At 59.2% G+C, this 18,024-nt stretch overlaps 1 protein-coding gene across 10 annotated transcripts in view; it reads left to right on the top strand.

Annotated features, from left to right (window-relative positions):
* ACOX3 (acyl-CoA oxidase 3, pristanoyl) overlaps positions 1-18,024 on the top strand; it is a 51,445-nt gene that overhangs the window by 19,617 nt on the left and 13,804 nt on the right. For 9 of the 10 annotated variants that reach the window (XR_011145076.1, XR_011145075.1, XR_011145074.1 and 6 more), the window contains exons 8-14: positions 6,338-6,434; positions 8,316-8,390; positions 8,645-8,827; positions 10,429-10,551; positions 12,105-12,225; positions 14,771-14,893; positions 15,146-15,259. Coding sequence is in view for 4 of the 10 variants with exons in the window: in XM_068974922.1 (XP_068831023.1) it covers positions 6,338-6,434; positions 8,316-8,390; positions 8,645-8,827; positions 10,429-10,551; positions 12,105-12,225; positions 14,771-14,893; positions 15,146-15,259 (836 nt within the window). In the remaining 6 variants the exon portion in view is untranslated. The remainder of the gene's footprint in view (positions 1-6,337; positions 6,435-8,315; positions 8,391-8,644; positions 8,828-10,428; positions 10,552-12,104; positions 12,226-14,770; positions 14,894-15,145; positions 15,260-18,024) is intronic. The other variant, XM_068974925.1, reaches the window with a different exon arrangement.

Here is an 18,024-nt window from a genome sequence, read left to right as displayed (position 1 = left end):
TAAGTGGCCCTGCATGCTGAGTAGCGAACTTGTCCCTGGCAGGTGGCCACTCCAGCTCTCAGCCCGAGACCCCGATGTGCTCCCCTGGACTGGAGCTCAGGCACCCAGCCTGCGCCCACGCCATTCTGTGGGTGAAGCTGGGCGCTAGGTAGTGGGGGCAGTGTGGTCTGAGATGAGACCCGGGCTTGGGGAGCTGGAGGGGCCAGGTGGGCAGGACAGCCATGTCAGGAGGGGCCTTGCAGCCTCCAGGAGGGATTCTCTGGCTCATTCAGGGCACAGATTTGGGAGTGAGACGATTTGGGTTCAGATCCCGGGCCCACCCGTGCCTCTTGGTCTGACCTTCAGCAGCTTTCCCGGCCTGTCCCCTCGCCTGCCTGCTCATCCATGATGTCCTCATGCTGGGCCCCTCACGTAGCCCTGCCTGGGGCCCGGGGATGTCTTCCCAGCTGTGTGCCACCCGTCAGTGCCCCCTCACCTGAGCGTTCAGGCAGGACTCACCTGCTGTCTCCCAGAAATTCTGGCTGAGATACTTTGCATCCCTTCTGTTCTCCTGAGATACTTGCTATGTAGGGAAGCAGAGCTGGGAGGTTTCTTAGTCCTGTATCTCACGCTGCATCTTAGAAAGGTCTGTGTACCTGCCACTTCGCAGGGAGCCAGAAAACAGAGAAGCATGCCTGGCCGTAGTTGGAACCCTCTGGTTACGCTGACTCTGGTCGTTTTGAATATAAATCAGAGGCGGGTCTTCTCCGAGACAGAAGCTGGAGCAGGCGGTTGGCCTCCCAGCACCCTGAGGGTCCTTTCTGCTGTCCCTCCCCTTAAGTTGGGGAGCTGGTGACCTGGAGAGTGTCTCAAATCTCTGCTCGGACCCTCGGAACAGGTGAGGCTCCAGCCTGTGCCCAAGAAGGGGAGAACCATCGATCTTTTTACTCTGTAGCTAGAGAAGACAGCAGGACATTGTTAAAAAGCAAAACCAGGCCTGTGCACGCACAAGCCTCCTAACTAATTACCGTCAAGAACTCTGAGCACCCCTCTTGCTGGCATGTGAGAAGACCTGTTAATTACCTGGTGGGGAGGGGGCGTAGCTCCATCCATTGCGGCTTGGTGCAGGTGCATGGGGCCCCTGGTCCTCTGGGCAATCGGCAGCATCGAGGGGCCCACGAGAGCAGTGGGGGTGGAAGGCCCTGTTGCCTTTTTAGATCCGTGCCCTAGCATGGGGCCCAGAAAGCTTGTGTGTGGTGGCTGTGTCTGCCTGGTCTGTGAGTCCACGTGCAGCCTGGTGGCGGGAGGTGACCCTCCAGCCGTGAACAAGTGCTACCGGGTCACTGCAGTCTGTGGATGTTATCAGGCGGGCTCACAGGCTCCCAGTCCCCATACGTTTTGGTTTTTACAAGTTAGAAGCTTTAACCTTGTTTTGGAACATCAGTGAAAATCTCTGCACTTGGTTCCCACCACCCCCCCAAGTCATCTCCTGTTTTAAAGACTGAGTACTGTGTCTTCAACAGCCTCCTCGCACCGACCCCCCGCCCCCCGCCCAGGAGACACAGTCACACCGACATACCAAAAAAAAGTGAAAGTGAAGTTGCTCAGTCATGTCCGACTCTGTGACCCCAGGGACTGCAGCCCGCCAGGCTCCTCTGTCCATGGGATTCTCCAGGCAAGAATACTGAAGTGGGTAGCTATGCCCTCCTCCAGGGGATCTTCCCGACCCAGGGACCAAACCTGTGACTGAACCCTGGCGTCCCACACTGCAGGCAGAAGCCTTCCCTCTGGACCACTAAGGCCCTCCTCCAAGTAAACGTGTCACGTGGGAGGAGCGCAGCTCTTGTAAGTCTCAGCCGTGCCAGCCCGGGAACCGCCAGGGGGCAGCATGGTGACCACCCTGAAGCCAGGCCCAGAGTGGCTCCCCGAGACCAGAGGCACCGTTCCGAGGGGAAGCTCGGCAGATGGGACTTGAAGCAGCCTCACTGGGTCCCTGCGTCTTCGAAGGTCCTGTAGCGCCTGGGGCCCTGTGGCCCCCTGCCCCAGGCTGGGGCTGGGATAGGGGCCAGGGGCCTGCCTCGCTGAACATGCCACTGTCCCTGCTGGCCGCGGGGCACGTGCCCAGCAGAGGGCGCCCGGGATGGATCTGACTCCCTGCTTCCCCCACTTGCCGGATGCTTGCAGGGCAGTGTTGTGATGGAGTGACTTTTTGTCCAGAGACCTCTTGTTTTTTTTTTAAAAAAAAGCACTAACAATTTGTAGGTAGATCACAAGAGTGCGTGAGTCTGCAGGAAGGCTGTCTAGAAATCAGCAAAGTGAAAGTTGCTCAGTCGTGTCTGACTCTTTGCAACCTCATGGACTATAGAGTCCATGGCGGTTCTCCAGGCCAGCATACTGGAGAGGGTAGCCTTCCCGTTCTCCAGGGATCCTCCAACCCAGAGATCAAACCCAGGTCTCCCGCATTGCCCGTGGACTCTTTTTTTTTTTTTTTTAATTATTTATTTTAATTGGAGGCTAATTACTTTACAATATTGTGGTTTTTGCCACATACTGACATGAATCAGCCACGGGTGTACATGTGTCCCCTAGCCCGAACCCCCCTCCCACCTTCTTCCCCATCCCATCCCTCTGGGTCCCAGTGCACCGGCTTTGAGCGCCCTGTTTCATGCATTGAACTTGGACTGGTGATCTATTTCACATATGGTAATATACATGTTTCAGTGCTATTCTCTCAAATCATCCCGCCCTCCCCTTCTCCCACCGAGTCCAAAAGTCTGTTCTTTACATCTGTGTCTCTTTTGCTGTCTCGCATGTAGGGTCACCATTACCATCTTTCTAAATTCCATATGTGTGCGTTAATATACTGTATTGGTGTTTCTCTTTCTGACTTAGTTCACTCTGTATAATAGGCTCCAGTTTCATCCACCTCATTACAACTGACTCAAATGCAGGCGGCTTCTTTACCAGCGGAGCCACAGGGGAAGCCCAAGGATACTGGAGTGGGTAGCCTATCCCTTCGCCAGGGGATCTTCCCAACCCAGGAATCAAACCGGGGTCTACCGCATTGCAGGCAAATTCTTTACCAGCTGAGCCACAAGGCAAGCCCGTCTAGAAATCAGAGGCAGGTGTAAATTACGTGGGTTACTTTTAGTCAAATAACTCTGAAAGCAAGATAGTAAGGAGCCCTCAGGTGAGCCGTTAAGCCTCACCTTCAAGATGGGTGGCAGGCATCCTCGCACCTGCTCAGTGGCCACTCAGGGAAGCGTCTGGTGGTGGGCAGCGCGTGGGTATGTGCTGAGACCTGCTGGGTATTTTTGGTTCCAGGTGAGGCTGGGATGGCGGTGGTGGGAGGCCTCAAGGAGCAAGGAAATTGTTAGGACCTGACGTGGGGGGCCCAGGAGGGAAGGGGTGCAGGGCGGGGAGCCAGACACACTGCCTGTTCACACCCCCGTGTCACACCCGGTGCCCCCACAATGCACACAGGCGTACACACACACACCCGTGTCCTCCACGGACCCGGGATTCTGGCCTGCAGGCTGGCTGGCATTGACTGTCTGTGACTCAGAAAAGAATGCGTGAAATTCTGATTTCGGTTAAACCCCAAGCGGCTACTTTTCCAAGTATAAATACGTTCAGCCTGGTTCCGGCCCCGTGTGGCAGGGGCGGGGGAAGATTTTCCACTCCTTAAAAAGGGCGCTCGGCGTCTACAGCAGCGGACTTGGAAGAGCATCCCGCGGCTTTCCAGTCACGGGCTGGACTGCTCGGGGGGCGTCGGCCCTGCGGCCAGGCCTTCTCAGAACGCAGGGGTCTGAGCCCCACAGACCCCTGCTGCGTGGCCGCCTCCAGGCCAGCGCTTTCAGACACTCAGACCCGGCCTGTGTTGTGTACACGGGAGGGAGACCCCTCGCCTGGACGCTGGTGGAGGCCTCGGGGCCTGACGTGCAGAATCCTAGTCGATTCCGCGGCATCTGGGAGGAGCCTCCAGATGCCCCGCCCCTGGGGCTCGACTCCTCCCCAGTGGCATTGGCTGTGTCAGCCCCCGGCCGTCCCCGGACTTGGGGGTCCGTGCAGACTGTACCAGCTCCCAGGGGACGAAGTCTCACTCCTGGCTGGCTTATCCACGGCCCTAATTGCTCGGTTCCGGCACGTGGCCCCTCATTATAACAGGATGGCTTAGCTGCCACTGAGAGGCAGGATGACTCAGCGAGCAACCTGGACGGGACCACCGTCTCAGGGTGCTGTGGGACCACCCGGTGCTCGTCACGGGGAGGGGTGGGGAGGCATGGCAGGCCTCTCAGAGGAGGTGGCAGTGCTCAGAGGAGCCACCTGCCAGTCTGGAGAGGGCCTGGATGGCTTGAAGGTTGCACGCAGATGTAACGCGGCGGGGAGCCACAAGGAGCAGGCAGTGGTCTCGTCGGGGGGCTTACCGAGTCCTCCTGTGGGTTTCGATTCTGTTGGTCTGCGGGATCCAGAGTTCTCGTGTCAAGCATGACCGTTCTGAGCTGAAGTTTGCAGAGGCCTCTGCCCCAGTGTGCAGGATGGCAGCGGGGTGGGGGGTGGGGGGGCAGTGATGAGGTGGGATTTGGAGAGACCAAGGCGGAGACTATTGAGGAAATCAGAAGAGGCACAGACCGTGAGGATGCTGGGTCAGAGGTGGAGGGGAACATGCTGGCTCTGGACAGTGGTGGGGTGCTGTGCACGTCCTGGGGATCCGGGGAGGGACCGGGGGTGGGCTCGGGGCGAGGAGCCGTCCCCCTTCTCCGAAGGGCGCTGCTCTCCCTCACAGAGCTGCTTCCTATGGTTCAGTAAGAGAGGTTCCCCGTGGCACTGAAAATGCTTAGAAATCCGATAAGGCGCTATGCTTGTGTGCCTTAAGTCGCGTCCACTTTAGTCCCATCCAACTCTTTGTGACCCCATGGACTGCAGCCCACCAGGCTCCTCTGTCCATGGGATTCTCCAGGCAAGAATACTGAAGTGGGTAGCCATGCCCTCCTCCAGGGGATCTTCCCGACCCAGGGACCAAACCTGTGTCTTTTATGAGTCCCGTATTGGGCTTCCCTTGTGGCTCAGCTGGTAAAGAATCTGCCTGCAATGCGGAAGACCTGGGTTCGATCCCTGGGTCAGGAAGATCCCCTGGAGAAGGAAATGGCAACCCATTCCGGTATCTTTACCTGGAAAATCCCATGGATGGAGGAGCCTGGTGGGCTGCCGTCTATGGGGTTGCTGAGTTGGACACGACTGAGTGACTTCACTTTCACTTTCCACTTTTATGCATTGGAGAAGGAACTGGCACCCCACTCCAGTGTTCTTACCTGGAGAATCCCAGGGACAGGGGAGCCTGGTGGGCTGCTGTCTATGAGGTCGCACAGAGTCGGACACGACTGAAGCGACTCAGCAGCAGCAGCAGCAGCGCCACCTGGGAAGCTCAGGGTGCTCCAGCAACTGTTGACATAGACGGTTTGGCGTTTTTGTTTGGCAGTTTCTACACCACCCGGTACTTTGTACAGCCTTGTCCCCTGGACTACTGCGAGTTAGATTTTCCTTCCTGACAACCATAGAAAACCCCTTTGATTACTGACACATGCGCTTGACCCCTGGGGATGTGTGTGCAGGCGTGTTCTCCAGCTGCTCAGGGGAGCTGGCCCCTGCGTCTGGAGCCCCGATGGGACGGTTCGTGCTCCTGCTTGACTTGCGAGGTCTGAAGCCCAGTTTGCTGGCTCTGCCGCCCCGTGTGGGAGACTCTGGTGTGGGGTCCAAGTGTGAGAGTCAGAGATTCTCACGTTTAGGAAGGAGGTCCTTGTTTCCTGCTGAAGGACCTCATCTGGGCTTGTCCGGCCACGTCGAGGGCGTCCCCTCCCAGCGTAGGAGGAGCCTGTGTGCAGCCCTGAGGCCTGAGCCTGGGGGACAGTGGGGGGCGGCGGTCTCCATCATTACCAACAGACGGCGACCGATTTGTTTCACGCAGAACCCCCCGCTCGCACCACGTCTTCTGTTTAAGCTTTCTCTGGGCAGGCCAGGCTGTCCAGTGGTTAGGACTCCACGTTCTCACTGCTGAAGGCCTGGTGGGTTCAACCCCTGGTCCAGGAAGTAAGATCCCTCAAGCCATGCCGTGCAGCAAACAACAGCAACAACCGCAAAAAATAAAAACGGAGTAAAGGCCGCTCTTACAGACAGAAGGTGTGCTGAGATGCCCCGTCTCCACTGTCTTCCCTGCGTTTGCTCTCGGAGTTTTCCTGTCTCTAGGGGGTTATCTCCCCTTCTGAGCTGACCTCCGCTTTGATTTGACCAGGTTTCGGGAGGGGGAGGTGAGCCCCGGGGCCGCCCCCCCTGTTTAACCAGAAGCCATGTCCCCGCACAGGTTCGCCATGTTCCACAAGGTCAGGATTCCACGCCAGGACCTGCTGAACCGCTCGGGAGACGTTACCCCTGAGGGCGCCTACGTCACCCATGTCAAGGTGCCGGAGCCTCCAGGGTTGGGGGGTGTCTGTGGGTGAGGAAGCCGTGCCCTCCAGGTCCGCAGGACATGCACCCCACTGTGGGGGAGGAGAGTCGCCAGGGGGGCCGGAGGCCTGTGCGAAACTCTCCAGGCTCAGGTCGTGGCGCCTCCACCAAGGAAGGGGTGCCTGCGTCCACCGCCCCCCCGGGGCCCCAGGCATGACATCTCCCCCTAGTCCTCACCAGCCCCCTGGGTTACAGCTGGGGAGGCTCCCCCGACCAGCACTGTTCCCCACAGCGGGAGAGGAAAGGGTTGCCCACTGGGCCGGGCACCTGTAGGGTGACCGTGTCCTCCGGCGTCTGGGATTGACCTCGCCTGGAAGTTCATTGAGGGTGGACACATAGGGGCCTGGCCCTGGGCCCTTTGCAGGCCTGGCCAGGTCAGGGTGGCTGAGCCCTCCTGGTCCTGAACCCACGGCCAGGATGACCCAACGCCATGTGTAGGCTGCTTGGAGCTGAGAGCAGGGCTTGAACGAACATAACAAGTACCTTCCGATCAGGAGAGAGGCTGGAGGTGACAGAGGAGGGCATTCAGAAAAGGAAACTGATATGAAACCCAGGAGCATGGAGGCAGATGAGAGAGCCCAGCGGAGGGGGTCGATCCAGGGCTGAATATCAGTGAAACAAGTGGCAGGCAGGGATGGAGAGAGCCCAGAGACGGTTTGTAGAAACAGCGGAGACAGGCCTCTAAATTACGGAAGGAAGACTGTCTCGACTCCGGGGGGGCTCACACAGAGGGTCAGGGGCTGTCACCCCAGGCTCACCGTCGAGAAATACCAGAACCTCAGAGGCAAGACCCTGAGCCCTCCGCGGGACAGGAGGCAGAGCAGCTCCCGTGGGATCAAAGCCCCTTTGGCTCCGATTTTCCCCACGCGACGCTGCCTGAAAGCAGTCAGGGAGAGGACGCTTCTTACCACGGCCGGAAAGCAATGTACGCGTGCTTTTTCTAAGTGCAGCTAAGCTGCCATTCGTGCGCAAGAACACAGTAAATATTCATGGCCAGGGGCTTGGAAGGCTGCCGCACAAATACCAGAGTGGACACAGTTTAGGAAGAAAAGCCTGAATAATAAAATAAATGAAGCGGGAGAAGCAGCAGGGGCGAGGGAGGCGCACGTGATCGCGTCGTTCGGTGAGACTGTCAGGCCGACGTGCCCAAGCGCCGCCGGTGGGCCTGAAAGCCAGGCTGCTGCTAGGGACCACGGTGAGCACCTTGAACCTTAGAACAGACTGAAAACAGATGCACGCAGGCAGTTCCCTGCTTTTAAAGCCTGATGCTGGAGGGATTGAGGGCGGGAGGAGAAGGGGCCCACAGAGGATGCTGGGAAAGATTGAGGGCGGGAGGAGAAGGGGCCCACAGAGGATGCCGGGAGGGATTGAGGGCGGGAGGAGAAGGGGCCCACAGAGGATGCTGGAGGGATTGAGGGCGGGAGGAGAAGGGGCCCACAGAGGATGCTGGAGGGATTGAGGGCGGGAGGAAAAGGGGCCCACAGAGGATGCTGGGAGGGATTGAGGGCCGGAGGAGAAGGGGCCGACAGAGGATGAGATGGTTGGGTGGCATTGCTGTCTCAATGGACGTGCGTCTGAGTGAACTCCGGAAGTTGGTGATGGTCAGGGAGGCCTGCCGTGCTGCAGTCCGTGGGGTCGCAGAGAGTCGGACACGACTGAGCGGCTGAACAGCAGCCACGACAAAAGATCACAGAGAAGGACGGGTGACCGTTCCGATGACCGTCACAGCCCTTGGGATGGTGGCTCGACGGGGAGGCAGGAATCCCGGCGGGGGAGGGCGCCCTTTTTATGAACGAGACGTTGGCGCCAGCTGTGTTCTCCGCCCTCACCTCCAGCCTCGCTCTCAGCACAGCCGTGTCTGGTCCTTCGTGAGGTCGAGAGCAGGGCTTCCTGCCTCCACGTGGCAGCTCGTAGGTCTGCACAGATGGCATGTCTGCCCGGGGCCCCTTCCCTCGTGTGGGCTGGGTGTCCCCTGTACCGTCCCATGATGGGCACACCGGCCCCCCTGCCGCCCAGCCCTCCTGGCTCCAGGACCCTGTGTCTGGGGTGCCCTGGGGGCTGGGGCTGGGGTGTTGAACGAGGACAGGCGCGCCCCTCCACCCCGTGCCCATCCCCGAGGTGGCCCGCGGTCCTGGGTCCGCTGCCACCTGCTCTCCTCCCGCAGAATGTGGGCCAGCGCTTCAGCGAGTCCCTGGGCAGCCTGTCGTCTGGCCGGGTGGCCATCGTGGGCATGTCTGTTGTGAACCTGAAGCTGGCCGTGTCCATCGCTCTGCGTTTCTCGGCCACCAGGCGTCAGTTCGGGCCGACGGACAAGGAGGAGGTCCCGGTGCTGGAGTACCCGATGCAGGTAGGGCGTCTGCGGGCGCGGGCTCGCTGGCTTTCCGTCCATGTAGCGTCTGCGTGTGCGGGCTCGCTGGCTTTCCATCCTTGTGGTGCCTGTGGGCACGGGCTCACTGGCTTTCCGTCCATGTGCAAACACACCACCTCTCTGAGGTCTCTGCCACTGGGTCACGGGGCGCTGACCGGGCCCCTTCTGGGGTTACAGGGTGACGGCCTCAGGGGCCACAGATGGTCTCCAGGATGGTCTTTACTTGAAAAGAAATGAGCCTAGAGGAGGCGCTCTGGTGAGGCGGGGGCGCATGCTCACCCCTCTCTGGCCCTGCGTATCCAGGCTGCGCTCTGACACAGCCCTCCACCCCGTGACGTAGTGGCTGAGTGTGCAGCGGCGTTCATGGTGGCGTCCTTCAGCAGAGGGGACACTCCTCACTCCAGGCCCTCCGTGGTCGAGGCAGCCCCGGACGGCAGGGGAGCCCCCCAAGCCGAGCATTGCCTGGTCACCTGGCCGGGCTGGGGGCAGGCGTGGCATTGGGTCACAGTGTGCCCCCACCAGCGCCTCTGCATCCCCAGCCCTTCCATGCCCACTGCGCAGCTGCCCTGCGCACCGGGTGGGCTGGCGGTGGTCCCCAGGTCACAGGTGGGGCCCCAGAGGCAGCAGCTGGACCGAGCCCTGGTCTTGGACCCAGTGATGCGTAAGCAAAGGCGTGTTTGAGTGAGAGTTTCAGGACATTGTGACTGGATCGAATTTGTTTACCCCTCAGTTAGGACCACGAACCTGGTTTAATACCAAATGAGCAAGCGAAGAAGAGCCTCGTGCCTAGTTCGTGCCTGGCCAGCACGCAGCATCCACCGCACTGCTGAACCCTGTGGTCCTCGTGAGGTCACAGCATGCCCCCCTGCCTGGGCTTGAAGCCTGGCCTCAGCAGTCTGCTGAGCCCACTTTAAGCCCCCCGAGTGGGCTTCCAGAAGTCCACTCCGCCCTTGCTGTGCACCCCTGGGCGAGGCACTAAGCCTCTCTGTGCTCTGGTTTTCTCCTTTGCACGTTGGAGTGGTGATCACTGCTGTAGGTGGTTGCAAGGATGAGCCACGTTAGGGCGGTGGCACGGTGACCGCACACAGGGATCACTGGCGGTGGTGGTGGTGATTGTCTTCCGGGTCCTCTCAGCCTCCCCCCTCCATCCACGCAACAGCAGACACACGGTGGTGAAATGGACACGCTCCCTCGGCCTCCGGGAACCTGTTTCCCCTTCTGGCCCAGGGGCAGTCGCTGTCTTCCTCCTAGGGTCACAAAGGGCAAGGCGTTGCCAGGTTGGCCCCGCGCTTGGGCACGGTGACCTGGCTGTCTCAGTTGTATTCAGTGTTTGCTCTGGCTGAGGGATCGCGTGACCGCAACAGCAGCAAGCATGGGGCAAGGCAGTGCCCGTGGGCGCCTCTCCTTGAGTGGGCCTGTCAGGGTGGCTGGGTATCAGGGGGCAGCTGTTGTGGTGGGCGGGTGGGGCGTCCGGGAGAGGTGCAGGGCCTTGTGCACTAACGGGACCGTGGGGGTGGGTTCCGGCCACCCCCGCCCTGCCGAGGACGTGGGGTGTTCAGGTGGGTATTTGTCCATTTCAGCAATGGCGCTTATTGCCGTACCTGGCTGCCGCCTACGCCTTGGACCACTTTTCCAAATCACTCTTCCTGGATCTGGGGGAGCTTCAGCGAGGCCTCCTGGGGAAAGACCGGAGTGTCAGGCAGGTGAGAGCCCCCCTTGCTTTTTCTCTGCAGCGTTTATCCTCATTTAAATCTCACTGGGTTTGAACAGGGCAGGCTCAGCCTTTCTTTCGAAACAGCGTGGGTGTGTGGATCTGCAGGGATGGTGCAGGCTCGTCCGACTTGACCCCTGCGCCGTGTCCTCCCGGAGCCCGTCGCGGGGATGGGGGCCTAGTCGGCACGTGTCCGCGTCCCCCGTTCTCAAGGACGTGCTGACACGGCTCCTGGTTCCCGTCTGTGAGTTCAGCTGTTGTTCTCTGGAGAACAGGATGCTTTTGCAAAATCCACATTACCGGCCCCCTCCATGGATTTCATGGTTCTGATCCTTTTGTAAACAACCCCACAAAAGGTCTGTGTCCAGCTGACTGGATGTGAACTGACAGGCGTGGCTTTGTGCCAGATGCGAGCGTGCAGACCCGCTGAGATCAGCCCCTTTGCACAGAAAGGGTCTTCTGCTAATTTCCATGTGTGGATGCCTCACGTGTTGATTTTTTTTCTGCTTTCACACTGCCTCCTGGGCATTGCGAAAAGGCACAGCGCAAGTGCATCTGAAAACTCATCAGAAATGCTACAGAGGGCGGGCTTACCAACCACGCCCTGAAAAGCCTGTATCAAATTAGCACATTTTGGAGTATCCAGCATAGACACCCAGGCGTCAAGAGGCGGAGGGTGACGGGGTGGGGGGCTGGCAGGGTGCACAGCTGCGCAGTCAGGCTGACGTGACCCCGAGGACCATTTCATCAGAAATGTGGAGTTAATGCATTTCCCCCCCCAAACATGAGTCACTGAAGTTTTGCCAGCTGACAATGGAATTGTCCTGTTAATAATGTTTCAAGTGTCACCGTGGTCTGTTTTTTTTTTCTGAAGCTCAGAAAAAGTAGTTCAACCCAGGCGTGGGTTACAAGGTAGCGCTTCTGTGAAGCTGAAAATGCTGGCAAAGCCCAGCACCTTATTCAGCAGGTGCGTGTGTAGGTGTGTCTTTCTTGTAATTGTTGTTACTAACGATCACGTTGAAGTAAAAGAATGTTTACTAGATGTGTTAAAGCTAGGGGCCCCGAGCGGGGCCTGCACAGGGGCCCTGAATGGCCAGGGCTTTGTACCCCTCTGGGGCTGCCCCCTGCCCTCTCCCCGGGGGCAGCGAGTCAGCGCCGTGTCCCTTCCCTTGGGTTTCCTCCTCGTCTCCCGTGAACGACGGGGGCTTGAACAGCCGTCCCTCAGGCTCGAGCTGTGAACTTCATGCGCTCTGAGTCATGATGTGTGGCCCTCCGCGATCAGCCTCCCCACCAGGGTTCACCCACTGAGCAGCCACGGTGGTTTATCTTCAGTGCTGGGAGGTTGTGTGACTGGACCGCAGGGTATCCACGGGTAGATGAATCCTGCTTTTTAAGCTAAAACTGGGTTCCTACTGTTGTAGTTGTCAGCCACCTGGGGTCACACTGGAGGGGGCGCAGGTCTCTGAGGCTGAGCTTGGACTGTCCCTGCCCTCTGGGGTCAGAGCCTCTCTTCCCCTGATCTTGTTGGCTTCTCTCCCTCCCAAGGCAGAGCTGGGACGCGAGATCCACGCCTTGTCGTCGGCCGGCAAGCCCCTGGCCTCGTGGACGGCCCAGCGGGGGATCCAGGAGTGCCGCGAGGCGTGTGGAGGACACGGCTACCTGGCCAGTAGGTCCCAGAGACACGTGGGCTGGTTTCTGTCCTCATCCCTACCATGAGACTCATACCCCACCAGGGGTCAGCGCATGACCAACCAGGGGTCAACTCACGACCAGGGGTCAGCACATGGCCAGGGGTCAGCGCACAACCGACCAGGGGTCAACGCACAGCCAGGGGTCAGTGCACAACCGACCAGGGGTCAATGCACGGCCAGGGGTCAGCACACGATTAGGGGTCAGTGCACAATCGACCAGGGGTCAGCTCACAATTGACCAGGGGTCAGCGCACAACCAGGGGTCAGCTCATGACCAACCAGGGGTCATCGCACGGTCAGGGGTCAGCACACAACAGCCTATGGGCCAAAGGCTTTTTCTGTGGATATATATTTTTGTAAATAATGATTTATCGGCACCCGGCTGTGACCACTTGTTTACACACTTCCTGTGGCCGTGTTCCTGCTCCTGCAGAGCTAAGACATCTCAGCAGAGCCTAAAACATTTACCTTCTGGAACTTTCCAGAGCAGGTTGGCCGGGCCCTGCCCTCGTCTCCCCTCGGTTCCCTGCCACCTGATGTTCCTTGGCTGAAACCTGGGGGTCACGAGGCAGCATGGAGACTGAAAACCAGAACAGAAGGGAGCTTATCCATTCATCTGAGTTGGAACTTGCTAGTTAATGGCTTGGCAGTTCCCTGGCACCACGCTTTGTTCCGATGAAGCACTCTGAGACTCAGCATTCACTTCCGTTGGCGCCGGCGGCTATTTGAGCAGCTGGTGGGTGGCACACAGAGCAGGTGACTGCCAGGCCAGGCCCAGGTCCTGTGTCCTCTGTCTCTCTCTGCTGCCTGCTGGCTGCGCATCTGAGGGCAAGCTGACCCCACACACCTTTCCTTGGTGTTCTTCTCCCTAAGATGGGGCTGAGGATAGCATGGCGCGACAGGGGTTCTGCAGCGAGGGAGTGAAGGAACACACTTGAAGGGTTTAGACAACGTGCGGCAGGTGGGCTGTGCCCCGTTACTCTGGTCTATTATTATGATGATGGAAGTGAAAGCGTTAGTCGATCAGTCGTGTCCGACTCTTGGACTGCAGCCCGCCAGGCTCCTCTGTCCATGGGATTCTCCAGGCAAGAGTACTGGAATGGGTTTCCATGCCCTTCTCCAGGTGGTTTTCCCAATGCAGGGATCGAACCCGGGTCTCCTGCATGGCAGGCTGGTTCTTTACCGTCTGAGTCGTCAGAAAAGCCCATTATTACTGTAGTCATCCTTACTATTTGCAGCTTACCTGCCTAACTTCCCATGTGCCGATCTTCAGTCACCGATGGGTAAAGTCTGGTGACTCAGACGAGACCACAGTGGAATTGGCAGAGACCTTCCCTGACGGTTTATTCCTCCGGAGCCCTGTAGCCCCTGGTTGAGTCTGAGCATCTCGGCGACACTCTGTAGATAGCTGTGTGCTTTTGGTGAAGAAGCGCCCGGCCCCTCCTCGTGCGGTGGGCGGCAGGCGGGGGTGGGGGGCGCTCAGCTTCTCCGCTCTCCGTGTCCCTGGCGTGTGGGCAGCCGTGGCGCCACAGAAGTCCCTGGCCCGTGCGCTTTGTCTTCTGTGCTCTGTTCTTTGTAGGTTTTGTTTGTTGTTACAGCTCATAGAGACGCTATAAATAGTTTAGAACGAGGAGCTTGAATCATGCAGCCCGCAGACAGCAGAAATGACTGAATCAAGTGTCATCACATAGTTCCTTCTGGGCTGAAGCCAGTGTGGCCAAATTCAGGGATAAACGTAAAGCCCTTTATCTGGATTTTAGTGTCAGTTTCTAGTCGTCTCTCTAAGGTCGCTCTCAGATAGTCGCATCCAGTGCCCTAACTGTGGCATGGGGCAGCAAGTCAGCAGAAGACGATCAGGGTGTCACAGGTGGCCACAAGCCTTGTACCTGCTACAGAGCACCTTCCCACCCTCTTGGGCTGCTCACAGCAGTATGTGACTGTGAGAAGTTGGGGGTCCTACCCATTCTCCTATCTCAGCCTCACATCTGGAGAACATTCTATTAATATGCCAGGGACCCAGGTGGGGAGGGTCTGGGAAGAATCCTTTATGAAATCTGCGAAGGAATTGGGTTATTTCACTGGTAGGAAAGGCAAGAGAAAAAGAAGCGTCGTCTTCAGATATTTGAGACTTCTCGTGTAAAGAGAAGGGTGCCTTTAGTTGTACGAGGAAGAAGGGCACCCGCCCAGGTAGTCTGCTCTGTCAGTGGCCCCATGGAGGGAGCTTTGCCAGGCGATCCGTGACTCGTGGTGGTGATGGGTTGCTGGTGGCAGTGGACGCTTCCTGAGTGCAGCACAGGGCTTCCTGGGGACCTTGCGGGTGCTCCCAGTGAGTCCTTGAAGAGGCAGCAGCCGGATGGATGGGGCACACCGCTGGCTGGGGACGGAGCTGGACCTGGAGAGGGCAGGAAGTGCTTCGTCCAGTCAGGCTGGGCCTGGGACCTGACCTCAGAGTCCCAGATGGCAGGGGGTGGGGGCATCTTTCCCGCCTGCAGCCCCAGTGATGAGCACACCTCTTTGCAGTGAACCGACTGGGCGACCTCAGAGACGACAACGACCCCAACTGCACGTACGAAGGCGACAACAACGTCCTGCTGCAGCAGACCAGCAGCTACCTGCTTGGCCTGCTGGCTCGCCGGGACCGAGGTGAGGCGCCCAGCACCCCTGCAGCCCTGTGGGGTGAGGGGGTTCCCAGGGCCCCCTGAGCCGGCTCTTCTGTCAGGACGGACTCTGTGTTGGCAGGCAGGAAACACGCAATCAGATGGGGCTGGACCAGCTTCTGAAGTGATGGGCGGGGCAGGTGGTGGTGGGTGGGGGGGGGGGCCGGGATTTGTCTGCCAGACACGCCCTGGGGTGGGGGTCCTTGGCTCTCCCTAGAGTCACCGGCTGTGCTCCTAGGTGGTGCCCGCATCGAGAGCCCCCTGAAGACCGTGGACTTTCTGGACGGCTATGCAGACATCCTTGGCAGGAGGTTCGAGGGCTCCAGCCCCGAGGACTTGTTGGACTCCTCAGGTAAATGCACGTCCTTCCCTGTCTCCAGGTGCACCGTGCCTGGCGGGAAGCAGCCTGTTGCTTTGCCACCTCGTTCATTCAGTGATGATTCGTCCGCGGATACTTCCTGCGTCCGGTGCTGACTCAGGTGCTGAAGCCAGCAATGGAGAGAAGGGAGCTTGCTCTCCCCTCCCTGGAGTCCCGGCTCCCACCCACCCCCCTCCCCCGGCTTCACAGTGAGTGGTCAAGGAGAGATGTCACAGAAAGAGCAGGGGTGGTTACAGCCCCTCCCCTCCCTACCACGTTTTAATGACGCCTGAAGGATGCACCTTCCTCCCTCAAGGGCCCTCGCGTCTTTCTGTCAACTCCTGTGTCCACAATAGCAGCCTCACGCCACAGCGGAGCCTTGCAAAGTCCTCACCGCCCCCTTTGTGGGATTCAGTGAGCATGTGTCCCTCTGCCCCCCCGGGACCCCTGTGGCCAAGCACCTCGGGGCCCGCCTCTGTGGCCCCACCCAACCCCCAGGCACACGCTGCCCCCCTCCCCATAGATGGCCAGAAGCTGACCCTCTGGCCGGCCACCCAGGAGCGGGAAAGGCAGCCCAGCTGCCAGAGATGGAGGGTGCTGGGCCCACCCCTGGACCCGCACCAGCCATGGGGCTTTGGGCGCAACCCCATCGTCCTGCCCCACCCCGGATGGGGACGGCACCGCCTCTGCTGGCTGGTGACGCGATGGGGACACGCGGGTGCAGCCAGCACAGGGCTCGGCTCCACGCAGGGCTTGGGACCGGCCCGCAACATGCAGGCACCCCACCCTGTCCCAGCCGCAGTTTTCATCACAGAAATCGCTGTTGAGACGCCGTTACGTTCCCGCGAACACTGGTAGCAAAGAGCCTTTGGCGTGGCAGGACGGCCCCTGGCTTACAGAGTGTGTGCGTCTCCTGCAGTCCTCTGGATGAAGGAGCCGCCTCCACGCACCCGAAGGGCACGTGACCCATCACGGCATCCCCAGCTGTGGGCTGTAGGGTGTGTGTGTGTGTGTGTGTGGGTGGGTGTGTGTGGGTGTGGGTATGGGTGTGTGTGTGTGTGTGTGTGTGGGTGTGTGTGAGTGTGTGTGTGTGGGTATGTGTGTGTGTGTGTGTATGGGTGTGTGTGTGTGTGTGTGTGTGTCCCTGCCAAGCTGCGCCGCGTGTGTGTGTGTGTGTGTGTGTGTGTGTGGGTGTGTGTGTGGGTGTGTGTGGGTGTGGGTATGGGTGTGTGTGTGTGTGTGTGTGGGTGTGTGTGAGTGTGTGTGTGTCCCTGCCAAGCTGCGCCGCGTGTGTGTGTGTGTGTGTGTGTGTGTGTGTGTGTGTGTGTGTGTGCGTGCGTGCGTGGCCCTGCCAAGCTGCGCCGCGGCCCGGGTCTCCAGGAGAGGCGCTTCGGCCGCCCAGTCCACGTGTGCAGCTGGAGCAAGCGTCGGACCCGGGCCGGCCCACTTGCCAGCGGGTCTGTCCTCCATTTTCATCGACAGCAACAAGCAGAGGCGTTTCTGCTCGTCACCGCTTCGGCTCCCTCACCACCCTTTGTTACAGCTTTTCTGACAGTACACCTTCTTTATCTGTTTTTAAAGAGCTGGGAGGATGCTGGGACACACCCAAAGGTCTTTCTGATGGTTCTGGAGCCCCCAGATGTTGCTCCAGGAAGCCCAGGAAATGACCTCATCATTCTCGTAACATCCACCCCACCGGAATCTCCCCCCTCCCCAAAGCCGTCCCCCATAGTAAAATCAGAGCGTAAACACATGGTCGGCCAGCACTTGGACATGTCATGGGGCCTGCCGTGTCCACCCCCCACCCCCGCCCAGGCCTGCCACACTCCCCCCAACCACCCCGCCCTGCTCGCTGGCGCTGTGAACGCAGAAGCTGCTTTGTGCACAGCGGCAGGAAGGGTGCCAGGGCCGCGTCATCTGTTTTTCCTGTGAGTGCTCTAATTTTCACTCGTTCCAACCAAGTGAAAACATCTTCTGGAGGGAAGAGCGCAAGCAAAACTCATCTGGCAGAGGCGGCTTGGCGTGGAAGGAACCCTGACGACGTTCTCCACGGGGAGAAGGGAGCCCGAAGCTTGAGGCCCTCCCTTCATCCTCAGGGTGCTCGATCATTTAAACCCAAGACCTCGGGGCCAGGCCTCGACTCAGCTGCATCTTTGGTAGAAGTCCCACTAGTGACATGTGACCCTGGGGCTCTGCAGGATGGGACACGCGGGATCTTTCCAGGGTTGAGCAAGGCCTGTTTGCAAGGTCAGGAGATTTTTTTTTTCCCCTTCAGGAATTAGAAGGTTTATTTGGAGCGGGAGGGGCAGGGCGGCTCTCCGCCCGCTGCCTCTGATTTATGTGCTGTGGGTGCGTGTGTGCCGAGGATGCGTTTAACAAATGGGCCTGAGCGCTGGGGCGCTGCACACCATGTGATCACGTGAGATCCAGTTCTTTCCTCTCGTTGGCTCCTCACTCGCAAAAATATCAGATAATTGGAGTGCAGTGGGTTGGCTGGGCTCTCCTGGCAGCTAAGACAGTGAAGAATCTGCCTACAATTCAGAAGACTGGGGTCCCATCCCTGGGTTGGGAAGAGCCCCTGGAGAAGGAAATGGCAACCCACTGCAGCATTCTTGCCTGAAGAATCCCCATGGACAGAGGAGCCTGGTGGGCCACAGTCTATGGGGTCGCAAAGAGTCAGACACCACTGAACCACTAACACTCAGTTGGTTGGCTGCTCTGACCGCTGTGTGGGTCCGAGGGTCACAGGGCGGTGGGGG

The sequence above is a fragment of the Capricornis sumatraensis genome, chromosome 7 (assembly GCF_032405125.1).
Source record: "Capricornis sumatraensis isolate serow.1 chromosome 7, serow.2, whole genome shotgun sequence".
NCBI lineage: Eukaryota > Metazoa > Chordata > Mammalia > Artiodactyla > Bovidae > Capricornis > Capricornis sumatraensis.
This window is presented reverse-complemented; position numbering and strand designations above follow the sequence as displayed.